Source organism: Pleurodeles waltl, chromosome 6 (assembly GCF_031143425.1).
Source record: "Pleurodeles waltl isolate 20211129_DDA chromosome 6, aPleWal1.hap1.20221129, whole genome shotgun sequence".
Taxonomy (NCBI): domain Eukaryota; kingdom Metazoa; phylum Chordata; class Amphibia; order Caudata; family Salamandridae; genus Pleurodeles; species Pleurodeles waltl.
In genome coordinates this window covers 1,366,525,919-1,366,547,179 of record NC_090445.1, presented here as the reverse complement: position 1 = coordinate 1,366,547,179, position 21,261 = coordinate 1,366,525,919, and the positions used below count along the sequence as shown (strand labels likewise).

Below are 21,261 nucleotides of genomic sequence, written 5' to 3'. Positions count from 1 at the left end.
GTCAGTGTATTGGGTGCAGGTGCGTATGTGGATTGAATGTGTGTGCTGTGTGTTTGTTGGGTGAGTGAGTGCGGGTGTTTAGGTGTCTTGGAAGGAGGTTCTGGGAGACGCCATGCTGGATGGGTGACTGTCTGTTAAGGTGGTCTCTGCAGGTATAGTACATGTGCTGCATGTGGGGTGTGTCTGTGGTTGTGGTGAGTGCGCATGTGGTGGATGAGGTAAATGTATGCGGGTCTGTTACTGTGCCATCATGGCTGGGCCCATACATGTGCCATTCATGCCACAGTGGTGTTTGATGGGCGGATGCCAATCCCAGTGCTTGTCCAGCGACTCTGTGCCTCATAGGAGATGTTACCATATAGGGCACTGGCATTAGTACATACATGGTCCTTGCTGGGGCAATATGCAGCTTTAACATGAAACATTACACATGTTATGTGTGTGAAATGCTGTTGGTCAGGGTCTGCAAAGGGCAGCAAGGATGGTTTACATGGCCTGTTTACATGGCCAATATGGTATGTGGCAACTATTGGGGCATGTTTACAGTGACTGTTGTGTGCAACTAGGATAGTGTCAGCTAGTATGTGTAGAGTGCTCATAAAATTATACATTCTCTCCTCTTTATCCTAGATAATCCTGTAATGGGAAGAATGAGATATGTACCAGGGTACTATCTCCTAGCAGACCTTGCTACCCTGGAGGAGAGACAGATCATCCAGACCAATCTGAGGAACAGCAATGTCCCACACATGATGGCACAACTACAGAAAGAGAGGGCTTGGCTCATTGGTATGTATGCATTAGGATGTGTGTCTCTGTAATGTCAATTGTCATCTCATTCTGCCCTGTGTCTCTACCGGTATTGTGACAGGTCCTACCTTTGAGCGCACAGGTGACTCTGCCTATCCTAAACTTCCCTGGCTGCTGGCACCAGTGAGGTACCCTACCACGGATGGGGAACATTATTTCAATGAGCCCCACGGCAGGACGAGGCGTGTTAATGAAAGAACATTTGGCCAACTGAATGCCAGATTCAGGTGCCTCCACATCTCTGGAGGTGCCCTCCTCTACACTCCACAAAAGGTATGCCAGATCAAAGTTGCCTACTGCATGCTACACAATCTAGCCCTGAGACATCAGATTCCATTACTGGCTGAAGAGGAGGAGGCAGCTGGACCAGTGGCTGATGATGGTGACATGCAAAGTGATAACGAGGTTGATGAGGAAGGTACAGCTGATTATAGGACTGAGCTGATCAATCTTTACTTCCAGTAATATACAGGTATGTTGTGTGTATTGTCAGGTCTTTTATTTCCAAATTGCCTTCTGACAGTGCTCCTCCTGGTCAGGTACATCAGTGGAGATGCTCAGTGCACCTATTCCTCAGTGTGACTTGTGGTGGGACACAGATTGCCTATCAGGAGCTGTGTTCCTGATGTCATCTCTCTGACATGTGTTGGCAATGCAGTTTGCTAGGTTGACATTTCGTATGTTCAGGCATGTCGTGTGTCATTTGTCCTGCAATCTCCTGTGCAGATGTTTTTCCAACTATAGATTGTGTAGTGTGTATGACTCCCTATCCTAAATATTGGCTGTGGCATTCATGGACACTGGCCTTTCCTAACAGTAGTAAAGTGTAGTTTTTACCCCATGTCAGATGTGAGCTACTGCATAATATTCATGGGATTCCTGAGAATGTGGATGTGGCACTGTCTTCTATTTTTTCCACTGTGTTGTTGCCAATCAACACTTGGCATGACAACATTGTACTGCATATGCACTGTGACTGCCACCATGCCTACTATCCTGATGTTAGTACCCGTCTTGGTCTATTTTCAGGTTGGGATTGTGGATCTACTCTGGTTTGTAGCTGGACTGGTGACGCCCTTGCAACTGGATTTTAGAACATGTCTGATGTACTGTGTCACCTGCAGGGAAAGCCTCTCTCTGCTTTTCATGTAACAGAATTTTGGTGAAGGGGAATAAACACACATTACATTTTGGTAAAAAAGTAGATTCATACATGTATCAATAACGACACACAGGCAGTTCCTGTGTTCTATGGTGTTTATTGTGCACAATGTGTTGAACAGTTGATGAGTGGGGTAATGGTTAGAGTAATCATCAGAATAGGTGGCCTAGCTGTAGGTAGTACAGGTCTAGTATCCAAGGGCCATGTGAAAATAGAGCCATAACATTGAACAGCCAACAGTGTGTCTCAGTGGCACACAAGGGAGAATGTTCAGCAGAGGGACACTTCCTGGCAGTGGGTTTAGTCTTGATATCTGCTCCTGCAGGACGTCTGGAAGGACGACCACATTTGCGGGGGGTTCCTCAGCTACAGAGGGAGGCATGCCTGTGGTTCCTCTGGCAGGGCCTCCATTCCACTAACTGAGGCTGATGTTGATGGCTCTGTTGGTATCTGGTGCGTGGAAGGGGCTTCTGGTGGGTGGCGGAGGGATGCAGGATGGTATTTAGCTCCTTGAGCACCCCTGCAATGGAGGCCATGGTGGCATTGTGTGTCTGCCACTGCTGCATGGCCTCCTGGTGGTATTCCCTCAGCAGCCACTGGTTTTCTTCCAAAATGATGAGTATTTGGCCCATCCAGCCCTGGGATTGCTGGTATGCTCCCAGGACGTGGGAGACAGTTTCCTGGCCAGTCGAGTCCCTTGGGGGCCCCATCCCCTGGCCCATAGTTGCCCTCCCACGGCCCCCTGTGCCTGTGCCCACTCCCAGTTACACCAGGATCTTAATTGTCTTGGGTGTGAGGGTTCGACTTAGGTCCCTGTACTATGGGGCACACTACTGATTGACCAGTCCTTGGTACACAGGTTTGGGGATGAGGGTTTGGCTGTGATGTTGATGCCACTGGTTGGGGGGTTGGATGTGGGCAGGGTGAGGCTGGGAGTGGTGGACTGACCAGGTGTACCAGATGGGGCAGGTAAATTCTCACTGTCCAGACATCCTGAGGCGTTGTCTTCAATGGGGCCTTCATCCTGGGAGGGATGACTGTCTCTGGCATCCTCTCCATGGTGGCAGTGGCAGGGGTACCTGTGAATGGAGTGGGAGAGTATCACGTGGTGGAGATGTGAATGTTGGTCTGTTTGTTTGATGCATACAGTGGCGTGACTTGATTCAAAGTTATGGCAATTACAGATGCAGCACTGCAGATATTGTTTGTGGGTAATGGATAGTGAAATGGGTACCATGTTCCATTGAGGGTTGATGAATGAGAAATGCACTGCTGTCATTGCCATGTATAGGCCCTCAGTCGTAGCATTCCATTGGTGTTGCAGGTGTGATAATCGCACATACACGTTTTGCACTGGGATGTGGACATATCAGCTTTTCATGTGTATGCGCAGGTGCATTGTGGGAGTTGTAGTGATGGATATTGGCAGTGCAATTCGTGCACTGGGCAGGGACTATCTGGGCATTGTGGCTGGGTGGTGGTGTGGCACGCAGGGGAGGGGCATTAGGTGAGTGTTTGGGAGGTGTATTGGAAGATAGGGTGACTTGGGGAGTGATAGGGTGGTGGGGTAGCATGCAGGACTGGACAAATTAGTGCTAAGGGAAATTTAGTTACTTACCAGAGTCCAGCCCTCTGTGTATTCCAGTCAGGCCCTCAGGGTGCAGGATGTCCAAGACCTTCTCCTCCCACGATGCAAACTCTGGGGGAAGAGGTGGCTGCCCACCGCCAGTCTTCATCACAGCAATTTGGTGCCTAGTTGCCATGGAACACATCTTCCCCGTAGGTCGTTCCACTTCTTCCAGATGTCCTCCCTTGTGTGTGGATGGTTGCCCAGTGAGTTGAACCTGTTGATGATTCTCTGCCTTAACTCCATTTTCCTGACTATGGATGTTTGCTGGACCTGTGCTTCAAGCAGTTGTGGCTCGACCCTGACAACTTCATCAACCATGACCCTCAACTCATCGTCTGTGAAGCGTGGGTGTTTTTGACCGGACATGGTGGTTGTGTTGTGTGGGGGGTTGTGTGTAGTGTGCAAGGGTGTGTATGGTGCTTGGTGGGGTGAGGTGGTGCTTGGTTGTGTGCAATGGTTGTTTGTGGTGTTTGTGTTCTGTAACAATGTGTTTATTGTGTCAATGGTGCAGCTGCGTGGTGTGTGCCGAGTGTTGTGTGTGATAGTGCGTATGGTGTACAAGTGCAGTGTCTTTAGTTTGTGTGATCCCCACCGTCAGTGAATGTCGTTTTGGTTGCAAAGGATTGTGGGTTGTGTGGGGGGTGTTTTATAATGGTGTGTAAAGGTGTGTCTGATGTGTGTATGTGTGTCAGGTGTGGGGTCTTCGATATGTCAAATGTGGTGCTGTTTTCTGGTGGAGGTGTGTTTTCGACCGCGGTGATTCGCAACGCCAATGCTTTTCTGCCATGCAATGACTGCTGTGGAGATTTGTGGGTCGTAATCTGGAGGGCAGAGTGTGGTCGGTGTGTCAATGCTAGTGGAAGACCGCCTTTCTCCCACCCTCGGTCGTCCTGGCGGTATCGGATTTGTGGCTGCATTTTGAAGGTGCTCAGTGTGTGACTCGTAATATGGCGGTCAGATTACTGCCCCCATTACAGTCTTTTGGGGGCTGCCACCGTGGCAGTCTTTGTTAAAGACCACCAAACTCTTAATGAGGACCAAAGTCTGACATCTGACCTCTGTCATTGAATGCACAGCAAATGTGAAAAGGTAAGAACACGATTTAATGGCCTGTTTACCAAAAAAGACTCCTCAGAAGGATACAGTAAACAAGGCATGCTCACAGGAGGGATGAACTCAAGCTGGATAGCCTAGAGCTAATAAAGCCAGCATATAGAAAGCAACTGTGAGTCACAAACCACAAAATTAATAGTAAGCAATGGGTGAAATGCAGTCCCAGGGAAGCATTCAGAATGGCCACAAGAAGTCATAAGCAAACCAGAAGGTTGTGCTGTCCGGTAAGCTTTGACTTAAAAACTTACTGGTAATAATACTTCTCCATCACTTATAACCTGTAGGACATTCCTGTGAGTAAAACAGTGTCCACCAATTCTATTCTTTCTCAATTAAAACACACAAATCGAGGAGACATGGGGGACCCCATTGCTGCCTACTTGAGTTTTTCATGAAAAGCTTGCAACATATGATCTCATATTAATAAAGAGATTTAACCAAAAACGTGGATAACTACCAAATAAAGTTCATAAGATAAAAGCTGAGTACCGTTTAAAAAAGCTGCACAACCAGTCATTGCCAAACTTGGGAAGAATGTCACTCTAATTTACAATCATCCCACATTAAGACCTTGTAAACCTAAGGGTTATTTTCATATTTCAAGCTGGGCTCTATGATGTGCACGCTTCTCTGTTCGGTGTCAAGGGCTGCACCATGATGGGTTCCTCTGACTCAGCGCAGAGTCGAGCGCCTGTTTTTATGCATATGCAGTGCATAAAGTCAATACATTTAACCTTAAATTTTTTTAAGCGAGTGCTTTATTATAGACAGCACAACTCAGAAATAGAAGAAAAACTTTGCTCACTGTTTCCGCACTGTCTGAAAATGAAGCTCTATCGCTGAAAAATATTGGTTCAAATGAATTGACTTTACACACTGCAGGTGCATAAAAACAGGCGCGTGGCTGTGCGCTGATGCAGCGGAGTGCATCATGATAGGGTTCCAGTTTCCCTACAACAAATAGACATTTGATGATGCATTTATGTCAGCCTGCTCATGTGAACCTATTTGTATTAGCCTTTCACAGACTTTTTTTGTATGTATTTTTCATTGTATAGTTACTTAAAACCATTACAAATTAATCAGAATCATAGTAAAAATAAAAAGAATCAGCAGCATCGCATCTTTACAACAGCACAAATTATGATATAACCTTGTTCCTTGTTGCAGGAAAATAACAATGATGCAGTGACAAGTCAAATTCCATAAAGAATTGTAACTGCGTAACAGCAGCCATAAACGTTAGAAAGGGCTAAAACTACAATACTCTCGATGAAAACCCAAGAGCATCCTTAAAGTAATAGTGATGAAAGGGATCTATCCTTTAAAGTGCTAATTAATGGTTTAAAAGTCAAATCACTAAACGTCCCTACTTACGGGGCCATTCCCTAAAGTGCGATACACAAGTCAAACTGACCCCTTATATAAAAGTAAATTGTAGACACTACTGTGATTTGATATTCATGCATGCTACTGCAGTGTACTAGTCTGCACTCACTATCAATAAAAGGGTGTAACCCCCTCTAAATACAAACCACCTTATGCAGAAGCTCAAGGACAGTAAGTGTGCAAGTGATCACTATAATGCAGCATGCCGCGTCATGCCAGTTAACATTGTATTTGTGCAGCTGCAGACTGGGATACATGGAGAATACGTGCAACAAAAGGACTCATGATTGTCCATAAACTAGCACTGACGCCAGAGGCCGACAGGGATCGTGCAGGCTCCGCCCAGCAATGGTCATGAATTTACCTATCTGGCTTAGGTCTTTTACAGTCACTGATGAATGAGTATCACGGCCTCTTTACATGTTCTTATACACTTTTAAAGTAAAACTGGCCTAAGATAAATCTGCCTCTGAGCGAGCAGTGCAGGGCAACGACATATGACGTGGATAGCAGATTCTAGAAACTTTTCTGTGTCTTTAGGACTGTTCTTCCAATGCGCTATGTTTTCATTTATGGGCATACTTAGTTGCCAAGTCATTAATTTGCTTCCTAAAGCTTGTCTCCCCAGAGCAGCTTTCAAATAGTGTTGTAAGTAAGCAGCTTCATATGATTGAACTAGGCCCTCTATTCCACCATACCACTGATTTTACAGATGTCCTGTTCCCTTGATAACGATTTGCTTTCCACTTTTAACATCCTCTTTAGGGCTTCCATCGACAAATGGGTGTTGTTTATGGCCTCTAGGGGCAGATTCAATGTGGCCGCGGCAGTGGCTAAGTACGGTGGCCAGATGGATTTTTTGTCTTGAAAGATAATGCGTAAAGCAGTTCTCAGTGAATCTGTAGCAGCCCTGGAAGTCTGATGGTAATAATTATCTAGTTTTTTGCAATAGACGTCTATTTGTTCAAGCCCAAATTCTAGGTAAATTAATGTACGCCGCGTCCCTTTGGGGATGCCAAAGATTTTTCTATATGTCGCCATATGGCAGTGTTTCAGTGTCTCAATGAACATGGCAGGAAAAGCCAAGTGGCCAAATGTTATTGGTGGAAGAATCGTGGGCCGTGTCACTCTTAGGATACCCTCCACCAAGGGGCTATGTAAGATGTGGTGCAACCTGAAAAGCGCATAGGCGTCTTTGCAGCTTTTCTTATTTGTACTTTGGCATGCGTGGTGGGTTTCCATAGTCCGACAGCGAGACTCCGAGATAATCATTTATACCAATCATGCTTATCCTAAGTGGACTCAGCTGCCATTCTAGCTGTCTTTTCTTAGTCCTTCACCCAAACACCAGAACTTTTGATTCTTTTTGCATTTTCCTGTAAGGCGTTCTTGATGTTATAGCCATTAAGTATTCCCAACACTCTTGTCTGGCCAATTTGAGTATGATCTAATAAAACTAGGTCATCAGCATATTGCATTACAGGGAGGTTACAGTGTAGAAGTTTTTATATGTGTTTTCATTTCAGAAGGATTGCAGGTGGGATATTGCTGAAACCATTTTTCATTTTCTTAGAAATGGGGTCTTTGGTTGGCAGTCAGGTTACCGCCTGTCCAAGCAAGGACCCTCATTCTACTCACGGCAAAGGAGAAACTCACCTGGTTAACCCCACTCACCCCGTGGTAGCTTTGCACGAGCAGGCAGGCTTAACTCAGAAGCAATGTGTAAAGTATTTGTACCAACACACACAATAATACATTGAAAACACTACAAAATGGACACCACACCAGTTTAGAAAAATAGGTAATATTTATTTAAATCAAACCAAAATGACAAAAATCCAACGTACGAGAGTCAAGATATGAATTTTCAAAAGAATAAGAGTCTTACTCCAAAGAAAGCGATGGAAACATTGATTTTACACAAAGTACCTGGTTTACGTAAAAAATAAAGCAGCACGGGCCAGTGTGTGCCAGAAAAGTCAGCAATGCATCGATTCCTTACTTGCAAATGAGGCTGTGTCACTTCTTCTCCGGTCGGTAGGCGATGCGTTGTTTTTCTCCCTCACCAGAGACCGATGCATCGATTTCCAGACGGGGTACCTCGGATCCGCGCAGTTTCACGATGACTTTGATGCCAAGGGACGATGTGTGAGAAATCCAGTTGCACGGTTAGAAAACCGCACTGCGTGGGGTTTGTGTTGTTATCAGCAGCTGCAAACATGTGTCGCATAGCTTCTCCAGCCGCGATGCAGGTGGACCATCCATTTTTGCCGTGAAGTGGGTGGCGAGTTGTTTTTCAGCCCCGTTGAACGTAGTGCATCGGAAATTTCCCCGCACGGTGTTCTGTGTGTGGATTTCAGTCCTTGTTCTGCCAACTTCACCTCTCAAAGGCCGAGGGACTGGATAGGACACCACATGGCAGGGCAAGAGTCTCAGCAGACAGTCCAGGTGCTGGCAGAGGAAGTCTTTGATGGCCCTGGGACTTCAAAACAGAAGGGAAGCTCAGTTAAAGCCCTTGGAGATTCTTCTCAAGCAGGAATGCACAACAAAGTCCAGTCTTTGTCCCTTTTCACAGGCAGAAGCAGCAACTGCAGGATAGCCCAACAAAGCACAGTCACAGGCAGGGGAAGTACTTCCCCTCAGCTCTTCTCCTTGACAAGGTTCCCTTTTGACCCCAGAAGTAATCTGAAAATGTGGGGTTTTGAGTCTGCTACTTATACCCCTTTCTGCCTTTTAATTTGGCAAACTTCAAAGGAAAGTTTCTGTTGTTCACAAGATCCTGCCTTGCCCAGACCAGACTCCAGACTCACACCAGGGGGTTGGAGACTGCATTGTGTGAGGGCAGGCACAGCCAATTCAGGTGTAAGTGACCACTTCTCCCTCCACTCTATCTCAGATAACCCATCAGAATATGCAGGATACACCCCAGCTCCCTTTGTCTCAATGTCTAGAGGGGATTGATTCACAAACAGCCCAACTGTCAGTCTGACCCAGACAGGGAATCCACAAACAGGCAGAGTCACAGAATGGTTAAACCAAGAAAATGCCCACTTTCTAAAAGTGGCATTTTCAAACTGACAATTTAAAAACCAACTTTACCAGAAGATGTATTTTTAAATTGTGAGTTCAGAGACACCAAACTCCATATTTCTATCTGCACCCAAAAGAATCTACACTTAAATATGACTAAAAGGCAGCCCCCATGTTAACCTATGGGGGAGATAGGCCTTGCAATAGTGAAAACCAAATTTGGCAGTATTTCACTGTCAGGACATGTAAAACACACCAGTACATTTCCCATCCTTAACATGCACTGCATCCTGCCCATGGGGCTACCAAGGGCCTACCTTAGGGGTGCCTTACATGTAGAAAAAGGGACGGTTTAGGTTTAGGGTACACCTGCCAGATCGAATTGGCAGTTTAAAACTGCACACACTGGCACTGTAGTGTCAAGTATGTGCTATGTTTAGAGGTCTACAAATGTGGGTGGCACAACCAGTGCTGCAAGCCCATTAGTAGTATTTGATTTACAGGTACCAGGCACCTCTAATGCACTTTACTAGGGATGTACCAGTAAATCAAATATGCCAATCATGGATAGCCAATTACACATACAATTACACATACATTTTACACAGAAGCACTTGCCCTTTAGCACGGGTCAGTGTTGGTAAAGTGCCCAGAGAACCAAAAACAGCAAAACAGAGTCCAGCACCCAGTCAAAACATGAGAAGCAGAGGCATGTATTTGAGCAGCATGATCCTGACTGTAGAGGAACTAACATCTGCACTGGGACTATAAACTCTGACTACATTAAGACTACCACATTGTGGGGCACCACACTGCCATCAGTACTTTGTGGGAAATTACTATATATATATATATATATATATATATATATATATATATATATATATATATATATGTATATATATATATATATATATATATATATGTTTAATGGCATGTGTAGCTGCAGCTACACATGCTGTGCATTATCCTGCCATCTATTGTTGGGCTCGGAGTGTTACAAGTTGTTTTTCTTCGAAGAAGTCTTTTCGAGTCATGAGACCAAGGGACTCCTCCCTTTCGGCTCCATTGCGCATGGGCGTCGACTCCATCTTAGATTGTTTTCTTTCCGCCATCGGGTTCGGACGTGTTCCTCTTCGCTCCGTATTTCGATTCGGGAAAGTTAGTTAGTTATCGGAAAATTCGACGGTATTGCTCGCGCTCGGTACCGGTTTAGTGTTAGCACATCGACACCGAAAAAAGAAGCGCTCCGGCGGCCCTTCGGAGCTTCCACTCGCCAGCGGGGCCTGGTCGGCCCGACCGCGTCCATCTTCAAACCTCATGGACCGGACCCCCTTCCGCTTCTGCCCCAATTGCCACGCAAAGTATCCTTATACAGACCAACACTTGGTCTGTAATCTGTGTTTATCTCCAGAACACAGGGAGGATACTTGCGAGGCCTGTTGGGCATTTCGATCCAAGAAAACACTACGAGATCGAAGAGCTCGAAGACTCCAGATGGCGTCGACACCGGCCGAGCGGATCGACGTTGAGGAAGAGGAGAGATTCTCCATTCGAGATTCGGACGAGTCCGAAAGTGAGCAGCCGAAGACGCAGCAACAAACTGTGAGTAAACCAGCCCCGGCAAAGACTCACTCAAAAATAATAAAGGCCAAGGGGATGCCACCGCCAACAGGCCATGGCTTAACCTGAAAACACGGTGACCAAACATCGGCACCGAAAAAGGCCTCCCAGCAGCCGAAGACATCCGACTCCGATCAAGATACCGGCTCCAAACCATCTCGGCACCGAGAGTTCGGCACCCCTAAAGTCAAGAAGTTTTCCTCGGAGCCGAAAAAGACTGTACAAAAAGCTTTGGTGCCGAAACATGCAACCTTGGAGCCGAAACCAAGCTCGTATACAGAAGAGCAAGGCCTTTCAAGTCAGTTGCAAGGGCACAGATTTGAACAAGAACTGGGCATGGGAGAGCCAGACCATACCCAGAGGAGGTTACACATACAGAAGGACACGGGGAAAATCCAAACTCTTCCTCCAATAAAGATCAAGTGAAAGCTAGCATTCCAGGAGACGGAAATGCAGCCGAAAGCGAAAGTGGCTAAAGAAAAAACACCACCAAGGTTCTCGCCACAGCAATCTCCATTGTATTCGCCACACCTGTCCCCGGTAGCAACACCCCCAATGATGCAGTTGCCGACACACACGGGGATGACACAAGATGACCCTGATGAATGGGACTTGTATGATGCACCGGTCTCAGACAATAGTCCTGACTGCTACCCGGCAAGGCCGTCACCACCTGAGGACAGCACTGCATATATGCAGGTGGTTTCAAGGGCAGCTGCATTCCAGAATGTAGCAATGCATGCAGAGCCCATAGAGAACAATTTTTAGTTTAACACCTTGGCATCCACTCACAGCTCATACCAAAGTTTGCCAATGCTGCCAGGCATGTTAAAACACGCCAAACAAGTGTTCCAGGACCCAGTAAAAGGCAGAGCCATCACGCCTAGGGTGGAGAAGAAATATAAACCTCCCCCAACGGACCCTGTCTTTATCACACAACAATTAACTCCTAATTCGGTGGTAGTGGGAGCAGCCCGAAAGAGGGCAAACTCCCAATCCTCAGGACACGCACCACCGCCCGACAAGGAAAGTCAGAAATTCGATGCAGCAGGCAAGAGGGTGGCAGCACAGGCAGCCAATCAATGGCGCATTGCCAATTCTCAGGCTTTACTAGCTCGATACGACAGGGCACATTGGGATGAAATGCAACATCTCATTCAGCACCTTCCCACGGAGTACCAAAAACGTGCCCAACAGGTTGTTGAGGAAGGACAAACTATTTCGAACAACCAAATAAGGTCGGCTATGGTCTCAGCAGACACGCGGCAAGGACAGTGAACACTGCAGTAACCATTCGTAGGCACGCATGGTTACGGAGCTATGGTTTGAAGCCAGAAATCCAGCAGGCTGTGCTGAATATGCCGTTCAACCAAGAACAATTGTTTGGGCCGGAGGTGGATACAGCAATAGAAAAACTAAAAAAGGACACAGACACAGCCAAAGCCATGGGCACGCTCTACTCCCCACAGAGCAGAAGCACTTTTAGAAAGCCTCACTTTAGAGGGGGGTTTCGTTCCCAAACCACAGAGCCTTCCACCTCACAAGTCAGACCCGCATATCAGGGCCAGTATCAGAAAGGAGGTTTTCGAGGACAATATAGGGGTGGACAATTCCCTAAGGCAAGAGGGAAATTCCAGAGCCCAAAAACCCCACAAACCAAACAGTGACTTCAATGTCACAAACCCCCACCACTCAACACCAGTAGGGGGGAGACTTACCGCTTACTACCACAACTGGGAAAACATAACTACGGACGCATGGGTCCTAGCCATTATCCAACATGGTTATTGCATAGAATTCATACAATTGCCACCAGATGTGCCTCCAAGAGCACACAATATGTCCAAACAACACTTAGACCTGTTACAGCTAGAAGTCCAAGCATTGTTACAAAAACAAGCAATAGAATAGTACCCAACCATCAAAAAGGAACAAGTGTCTACTCCCTGTATTTCCTAATTCCAAAGAAAGACAAAAGGCTGAGACCCATATTAGACCTCAGAACACTGAATCTTTACATCAAATCAGATCACTTTCACATGGTAACACTTGAAGACGTGATTCCCTTGCTCAAAAAACAAGACTACATGTCAACATTAGATCTCAAGGATGCTTATTTCCACATACCCATACATACTTCCCACAAGAAATACTTAAGGTTTGTAATCCAAGGCGTGCATTACCAATTCAAAGTGTTACCATTCGGGATAACAACAGCCCCAAGGGTATTCACAAAATGCCTTGCAGTAGCAGCCGCTCACATCAGGAGACAGCACATGCACGTATTCCCTTACTTAGACGATTGGTTAATAAAAACCAGCACTCAGCAACAGTGTCTTCTACACACACAATACGTCATAGAAACCCTACACAAACTAGGGTTCTCTCTAAACTACCAAAAATCACACCGACAACCGTGCCAAATACAACAATATTTAGAAGCAACAATCAACACACAAAAGGCGATTGCCACTCCAAGTCCACAAAGAGTACAAGCCTTCCAAAATATAATGTTAACCATGTACCCAAACCAGCACTATCAAGTGAGGTTTGTTATGAAACTTCTAGGCATGATGTCTTCATGCATAGCCATTGTCCCAAACGCAAGACTACACACGCGGCCCTTACAACAGTGCCTAGCAAAGCAATAGACACAAGCACAGGGTCAACTCCAAGATCTAGTGTTGATAGACCGCCAGACACACTTCTCGCTTCAATGGTGGAACCCTATAAATTTAAACCAAGGGCGGCCATTCCAAGACCCAGTGCCTCAATACATGATCACAACAGATGCTTCCATGATGGGGTGGGGAGCACACCTCAACCAGCACAGTATACAGGGACAATGGGACGTTCACCAAAAACAACTGCATATAAATCATTTAGAACTGTTAGCAGTGTTTCTAGCATTGAAAGCATTCCAACCATTAATAGCCCACAAACACATTCTTGTCAAAACAGAAAACATGACAACAATGTATTACCTAAACAAACAAGGAGGGACACACTCATCACAACTGTCTCTCTTAGCACAAAAGATTTGGCATTGGGCGATTCACAATCACATTTGCCTAATAGCACAGTACATCCCAGGGATTCAAAACCAGTTGGCCGACAATCTCACTCGAGATCACCAACAAACACACAAATGGGAAATTCATCCCCAGATACTACAAACGTACTTTTTACTCTGGGGAACACCAGAAATAGACCTATTCGCAACAAAAGAAAACACAAAATGCCAAGACTTTGCGTCCAGGTATCCACACCCTCAGTCCAAGGGCAATGCGTTATGGATGAGTTGGTCAGGGATATTTGCTTACGCTTTCCCCCCTCTCCCACTCCTTCCTTATCTGGTAAACAAATTGAGTCAAAACAAACTCAAACTAATCCTTATAGCACCAACTTGGGCTCGCCAACCGTGGTACACAACACTACTAGACCTGTCAGTAGTACCTCATATCAAATTACCAAACAGACCAGATCCGTTAACTCAACACAAGCAACAGATCAGACACTCAAATCCAGCATCGCTCAATCTAGCAATCTGGCTCCTGAAGTCTTAGAATTTGGACATTTAGACCTTACACAAGAATGTATGGAGGTCATTAAACAAGCTAGAAAACCTACTACAAGACATTGTTACGCAAACAAATGGAAAAGATTTGTTTATTACTGCCATAATAATCAAATTCAACCACTACATGCTTCCGCAAAAAACATTGTAAGCTACTTATTACACTTACAAAAATCTAAACTAGCATTTTCTTCTATTAAAATACATCTCACAGCAATATCTGCCTATCTGCAAATTACACATTCAACATCACTTTTTAGAATCCCAGTCATCAAAGCATTTATGGAGGGATTAAAAAGAATCATACCCCCGAGAACACCACCAGTCCCCTCGTGGAACCTCAATATTGTGTTAACACGACTCATGGGACCACCATTTTAACCCATGCACTCTTGTGAGAGGCAATACTTAACTTGGAAAGTAGCCTTCCTGATAGCTATCACATCTCTTAGAAGAGTAAGTGAAATACAAGCATTTACTATACAAGAACCCTTTATACAAATACATAAACATAAAGTGGTTCTCTGTACAAATCCCAAATTCTTACCAAAACTTATATCACTGTTCCACCTAAACCAAACAGTGGAACTCCCAGTCTTTTTTCCACAACCAGACTCAGTAGCCGAAAGAGCCTTACATACCTTAGACATTAAAAGAGCACTAATGTATTACATTGATAGAACAAAACAGTTTCGCAATACAAAACAATTGTTTGTAGCCTTCCAAAAACCTCATGCAGGAAATCCAATATCCAAACAAGGCATTGCCAGGTGGATAGTGAAATGTATTCAGACCTGCTATATCAAAGCAAAAAGAGATCTACCTATTACACCAAAGGCGCACTCCACTAGGAAGAAAGGCGCCACAATGGCTTTTCTAGGAAATATACCTATGACAGAAATCTGTAAGGCAGCCACATGGTCTACGCCTCATACATTCACAAAACATTACTGTGTAGATGTGTTAACAACACAACAAGCCACAGTAGGACAGGCTGTATTACGAACATTATTTCAGACAACTTCAACTCCTACAGGCTAAGCCACCGCTTTTGGGGAGATTACTGCTTACTAGTCTATGCACAGCATGTGTATCTTCAGCTACACATGCCATCGAACGGAAAATGTCACTTACCCAGTGTTCATCTGTTCGTGGCATGAGACGCTGCAGATTCACAGGCGCCCTCCCGCCTCCTCAGGAGCCTGTAGCCGTTATAAGTTGAATAAAACCTGTAAATTTGTAAATTTTGTAAATACTTACTAGTTTTATACACATTATGTACATACATACTTACTCCATTGCATGGGCACCTTTACTATATACACAACTCCTACCTCACCCTCTGCGGGGAAAACAATCTAAGATGGAGTTGACGCCCATGCGCAATGGAGCTGAAAGGGAGGAGTCCCTCAGTCTTGTGACTCGAAAAGACTTCTTCGAAGAAAAACAACTTGTAACACTCCGAGCCCAACACTAGATGGCAGGATAATGCACAGCATGTGAATCTGCAGCGTCTCATGCCACGAACAGATGTACACTGGGTAAATGACATTTTCCATATATATATATATATATATATACACATATATATATACACATATAGATATATATATATATATATATATATCTCTCAGGGCAGTGCTTTAAATGGGCTGGTACTCACAGGTACTGAGTTCCGGCACTTCTTATTTTTATTGTTCTGAGTACTGGCACTTCTCTGCTGACCAAGGACAGTACTAGTAGTCCCGAAATGTCAAGGCTCATTGCTGTTAGTGCTGCTGAGCACAAGGCCTTCTGACACTCAAAGCTCCTCTGTAACCCAAACTGAGCCACTGCTATTCAGCAGAGGCTTATTTGCATATTGCCCTGGTGTTCACTATCATATTGTGTTTGACAGAACGGGGTCCTTTCATTCACATTATTGTGTGCATTTGTGTCCGCCCTGGAATCCAGGCATCCCACTAACAGCACCAACTAAGAACGTCAGGGGAGATTAGGGGTGTAAAATAGCTTTAATCGCACCTCAGCCTTTGTGGCTGCTTGTGTCTGGGTGTTTGCCTGCTTGTGTGTTCGTGTCTGTGTGTGAGAGGAAAGCGAGTGATAGAGGTAGCAAATATGGTCACTCAAGAGGAATTTTGAAAGAAATGTGTGGAATGTTTTGTGTGCACACTCTGCTTGTTTCTTTCTGTGTTTTCACTCAAGAATATATAAATATACAGCCAAAAGCAAGCATATTAGAGTGAGGCATTAAGAATCTGCTTGCAAATAATACAAAACAAAACCAGGAAATATTAACTTCACATTGTTTTTGGAGAAATACATTTCTCATGCGTTTTGTATCTGCAACTGGTACTGAAGTCCTTAATAATGCTGTTTGCCCGTCAGTTTTCAGGGGCACACCACCTATTAAGCCGATGGAGTCGACGGCTTGGCTGCAATAATGGTTTAGAGGTTTTTTTCATTGAAATTTAGGGTCTGTTACCATATGTAAAGGTAACAAGCATTTGCAATGCAAAGGGTCTTGCATTAGAGCTATTTGCATTGTAAACTCCTAACCAGACTTTTCTTGCCACATAAACTAATAATGAAAAGTAAAACAGTTTCACATGTGCGAGCCGATGGTCGACATGAGCGTGAAGGAGACACAGAATAGCAAACAAAAGTTCGCTCGCAGTGAAACTTATCTGCAAAAGTGCAATTATCCACGATACTGGCAAAAGTGCAATTATCCACGATAATGGCAAAAGTGCAATTATCCATGTAACAGGTTGGATGTCATGCAAAGAGCTCGACTTCTGCCGAGCGAGATCGCGCTTCGCAGGAAATGAAAAGATAAAGTAGTCCAGAAACCAACTGAGAACACGGAGCCTCGTATGTTTTCAGTAGCCTAAACACCAGAAAAGGCATGACGTATGCATGCCTTTCACAAATTGAATCAATAAATTTTTAAAAGGCAAGCCCACAAACTAATGAAAGTGACGGGTTTGACATGGGTGTGGTTAGAAGCCCACAGAGAGATTACAACATGGTCCAAAGCGCTGGCGCGTGCTTGACCCTAAAAAGCCTTCCGCATTTCACTTTGTAAAGAAAGACTTGCTCCTGGAAGGCATCCCTATCACCTTAATTGCAGTGTGCAGCTACATCCACTATGGACCTCCTCAGGTGTTTTGGTCCACCCCTGTTGGGTGGTTTCAAATTCAGCATCCAGAGACGACAACTAGGGCTTACAGTTAATTTAATACATCAACTCAGTATTATGCCAGTCACACTGCAACTTCATAACAAACATTAATACAGTCACTACATCTGGATAACTGTAAAAAGCATTTATGTTTTGTGTTGAAGGTACACATGCCTCTACATCAGGAGCAACCAAATCTTTTTTTCAGCGAAGCTGGTAAACACTTATTGAAATGTATGGTCAATTCCCTGTATATAATGTTGGTGCATGAGTAGCACTTACCTCAATATACAGTGCTGACCCAGTCCATCTAAATAGAAAGTGGTAGGCAAGATCACTCAATGTTGTGGCAGTATCACAAAAATTGGGCGCACACCCAAAATTGCACAACGCTTGTCTAATATATAGCAATGACATAAAGTCACATACTGGTCTATCAATACCTAATATACCACAGTGCTTGGATCTCATAACGCTGGTCTACAACACTGTCCAAGTCACATATCACTGTGATGGCCAGTGTGCACTGTTCAAAATCAGTCAAATTAATTCAAAGGATCCTTTGGCATTGTCTGGTTTGGCCAATCCATATAGATGCAATGGGCCTCATAAATATGCCCCTTGCGTGCAAGGGGAAACAAGGATGAGCCCTTAAAATAAGAACCACTTAAAAACTATGATGCTGAACAGGGGGCGTCCATGATTGCACAGGTATAATTGGTGTTACCTAGTTAAACAGAAAAAAGTGGGAAAGCAGTGATGAGTGTAGGTGTGCCGTGTGTGTGTGATGTGTGTGGTGTGGTGTGGTGTCTGCATGTGTGTGTGTCTGTCTGTCTGTTTGAGTGTGTTGAAACTGCTCTCCTGAAGCTGCACCCGCAATCCCCTTCTATGGTTAGGGAAGATAGATGGAAGGACATGACCACTCACATTACGCACCCTACTCTATACATGGCAACATTTTGGGAATATCTAATAGTTTTAGAGGCATATACATTACAAAACTGTATTTTCTTCTTAGCTTTTATCAGAATGAGGAAGTGTGAGAAACGTGAAACATAATTTTAACTTCCCTGCCTCCATAATGAGGTTTTGCATGCATGCCATTAGGAACTTAGGGCCTGACTTAGAACTTGGCAGAGGGATTACTCCATCACAACGGTGACGGATATCCCGTCTGCCAAAATATAAATCCCAGTATCTCCAATGGGATTTAGAGTTCGGTGGACGGGATATCTGTCACTGTTGTGACAGAGTAACCCATACCCCGAGTTCTAAATTAGGCTCTAAGCACTGTCCTTCATCAGCTCACCCGAAATTTTTCATTATCTGTCCTCTGAGCAGAAGAAAACACTGAGCAAAGATCTAAAATGACTGACCACAATCAGACAGGGCTGAACTAAGACCCCACATCACTGACACAAGCTATTACATCGATGTTTCAGTATAAGTACTGGCCTAAATCACAGCAATGGCTCAAAATCAGATAAGAATGGCTTAAAAGCAAACTGTTTGGAGCTATGTCCACTCATTACTAGCCTAAGACAACACAGCATGGGCCAAGATCACACAGTGCTGAGTCAATTCCACACACCGTTGGGCTGAAATCAACCACCCACTGGCACCAGATCATACAGTACTTGATCAACATAACACAGAGAGAAGCCAAGAAGACATACTAGTGGGTAGAAATTATCATCATGATTCTGCTGATTACTGTCAAGGACAATATGAATATGTGATAGTATAAGTGACTCATTGTATCATCATGTCTCGTATTTAGCCCCACCCCTAACCCTGCCCATTAGCCACACCCATAGTTCGTTTTAGTGAGTACCTGCAATTATGTTTTCCTATTTAAAGCACTGTATAAGGGTAAGTGTTGATTCATTAAGAAATACAGTAAGGGTACTTAAATAAATAAAACAGGAGGGGATAATTTCCCCTCCAATTTGATGAAATGTCCCATGTTGTAATGGTGGTGATGTAGTGCCCACAATATAGTGAGAGTCAATATTAAGCATATAACATGGGATAGGAGCAAAAATTACATAAGGGATAAGTGTAACTTGCATAAATGAGTCGAGGAAACTCTTCATGTAACATATGAGGAATGGTGCTGATAAAATGTTAAAACTGAGCTTCAGATCTCTGTACAGGGAGTAGTTTTAAAGGATACCCATTCTTTCAAATGTACTCCAGCCAATCAAGCTGTCAATGCCAATGAGACTCTATTCACTGTATACTTCGTAGGTCTCTCCGTTATTAAGGGTTCGGGCAGGCATAATTCCTAAGCTTCTATTACGAAGAAGCTGAGCAGGAGCAGTGGGTTCTTATAGGTTATCTCAGATGTCCCATAAATTCCAGATAGCGTCCAGACATCAGAATTTAGCACCACAGGATATCTAGATTTCAAATCATTTGCTCATGGTTTTGCTGATCTGGAATGAAAATGTATTTCCATACCTCTGGAGAAAGTGTGGCATCATATTACCATGGATGTCAATTCACCAAAATTACATAGGTACTGGAAGTGGCATCAGACACCTTTTAACCTTCACTTTCTTTGACACACATGCTTAAACATACATGCACACTCACACTTTCACACACTCTCTCATGTAAACACAATCTCATCTTCAAGCATACAATATACATTTAAAAACATTTTTGTATACCTCAGGAAGGTCCTAATCCAGCTAATTGTACTCCATGTTTATTACACTACTAGTTAATAATGTAATATTATTCACTCTTAGTGTAGTAAAAAGATTGATAGAAAACAAAGAGAGTGGAGCACCAACCAACGTCCATAAAGATGAGCTGCCACTTTGATCCTCGCAGTGATTTGCCACCTCTGAGGCATGGGTTCACAAAGGTAGTGCTGGGGATCACAAGGGGAAGCCAGGAGTTGCAGCTGTGACCCTGGTGACCCCTAAATTACATCCATGCATTTTACATGTGCTCTCAGATGTTCATATGGCATATTATTCATACAGTTTCCATCCCAATATGCTTGAGATATCTTCTACCCGAAATAGTAACAAGCTGTCTACCATTACCTTTGAAAATTAAATTGCAGTAGATTTTTCTTTTAGTGAGATCACATATCATTTGTTTAAATTTTTCTGTATTGTTTTGTTACATCAATAGGCTCCAATAAAGCCAGAGTACAATACCAAAAGTATCCGAAAGCTGGTGTGGTGCCTTTGTACTCCATTTCTTAGGAGAACAGAAGGCTCTATACATGTCTGATGTGGGCTCAGAATGGTTTTAGTAAATCAGCTTGTACAGCAGAATGTCACTTTATGCTGTTTTTCTGTTATAGCTATTACCCTTTATTAGTCATACTGGTGAGTTGACAAGAAAGTTTACATCTACCATTTGTTTTTGTATTTTGTTGAGACAAATTTACAATTTTCCGTGTCAATAGTGATCCGCCTTTTTCAACATTTGATGCGCTCTTATGTTTCCTACTTATATTTACCATTATACACTTTGTAAAATATAGGTATCCAGTTTCTAAATCATATTAGAACAATATGCCCTCTAGGGGCAGAATGTTTTAATAGCCTTATAGCCCTCTGTAGATGGGCTAAACAAGTATTAAAGTCCCACTCCCTTGTTAAATGCCCTCGCCTTTGGCTTGGGCCTTTAACTCTGAAGCCGGCCTTTACCAGCAGGTATAGCCTGCTACGGTGGACTACAAGGCTAAAAGGGTTTACAGAGACACAGAGAGGAAGCCTCAC

General features: G+C 44.1%; 1 protein-coding gene across 2 annotated transcripts in view; it reads right to left on the bottom strand.

Annotated features, from left to right (window-relative positions):
* C6H10orf53 (chromosome 6 C10orf53 homolog) overlaps nt 1-21,261 on the bottom strand; it is a 115,233-nt gene that overhangs the window by 6,625 nt on the left and 87,347 nt on the right. Inside the window, exon 3 of one of the 2 annotated variants that reach the window (XM_069242502.1) lies at nt 15,486-15,563. The exons of the other annotated variant lie outside the window; for it this stretch is intronic. Within the exon in view, the coding sequence (XP_069098603.1) occupies nt 15,529-15,563 (35 nt within the window). The 3' untranslated portion in view covers nt 15,486-15,528. Of the gene's footprint in view, nt 1-15,485; nt 15,564-21,261 lie in introns of those variants that run through there. 2 annotated transcript variants of the gene reach the window in all.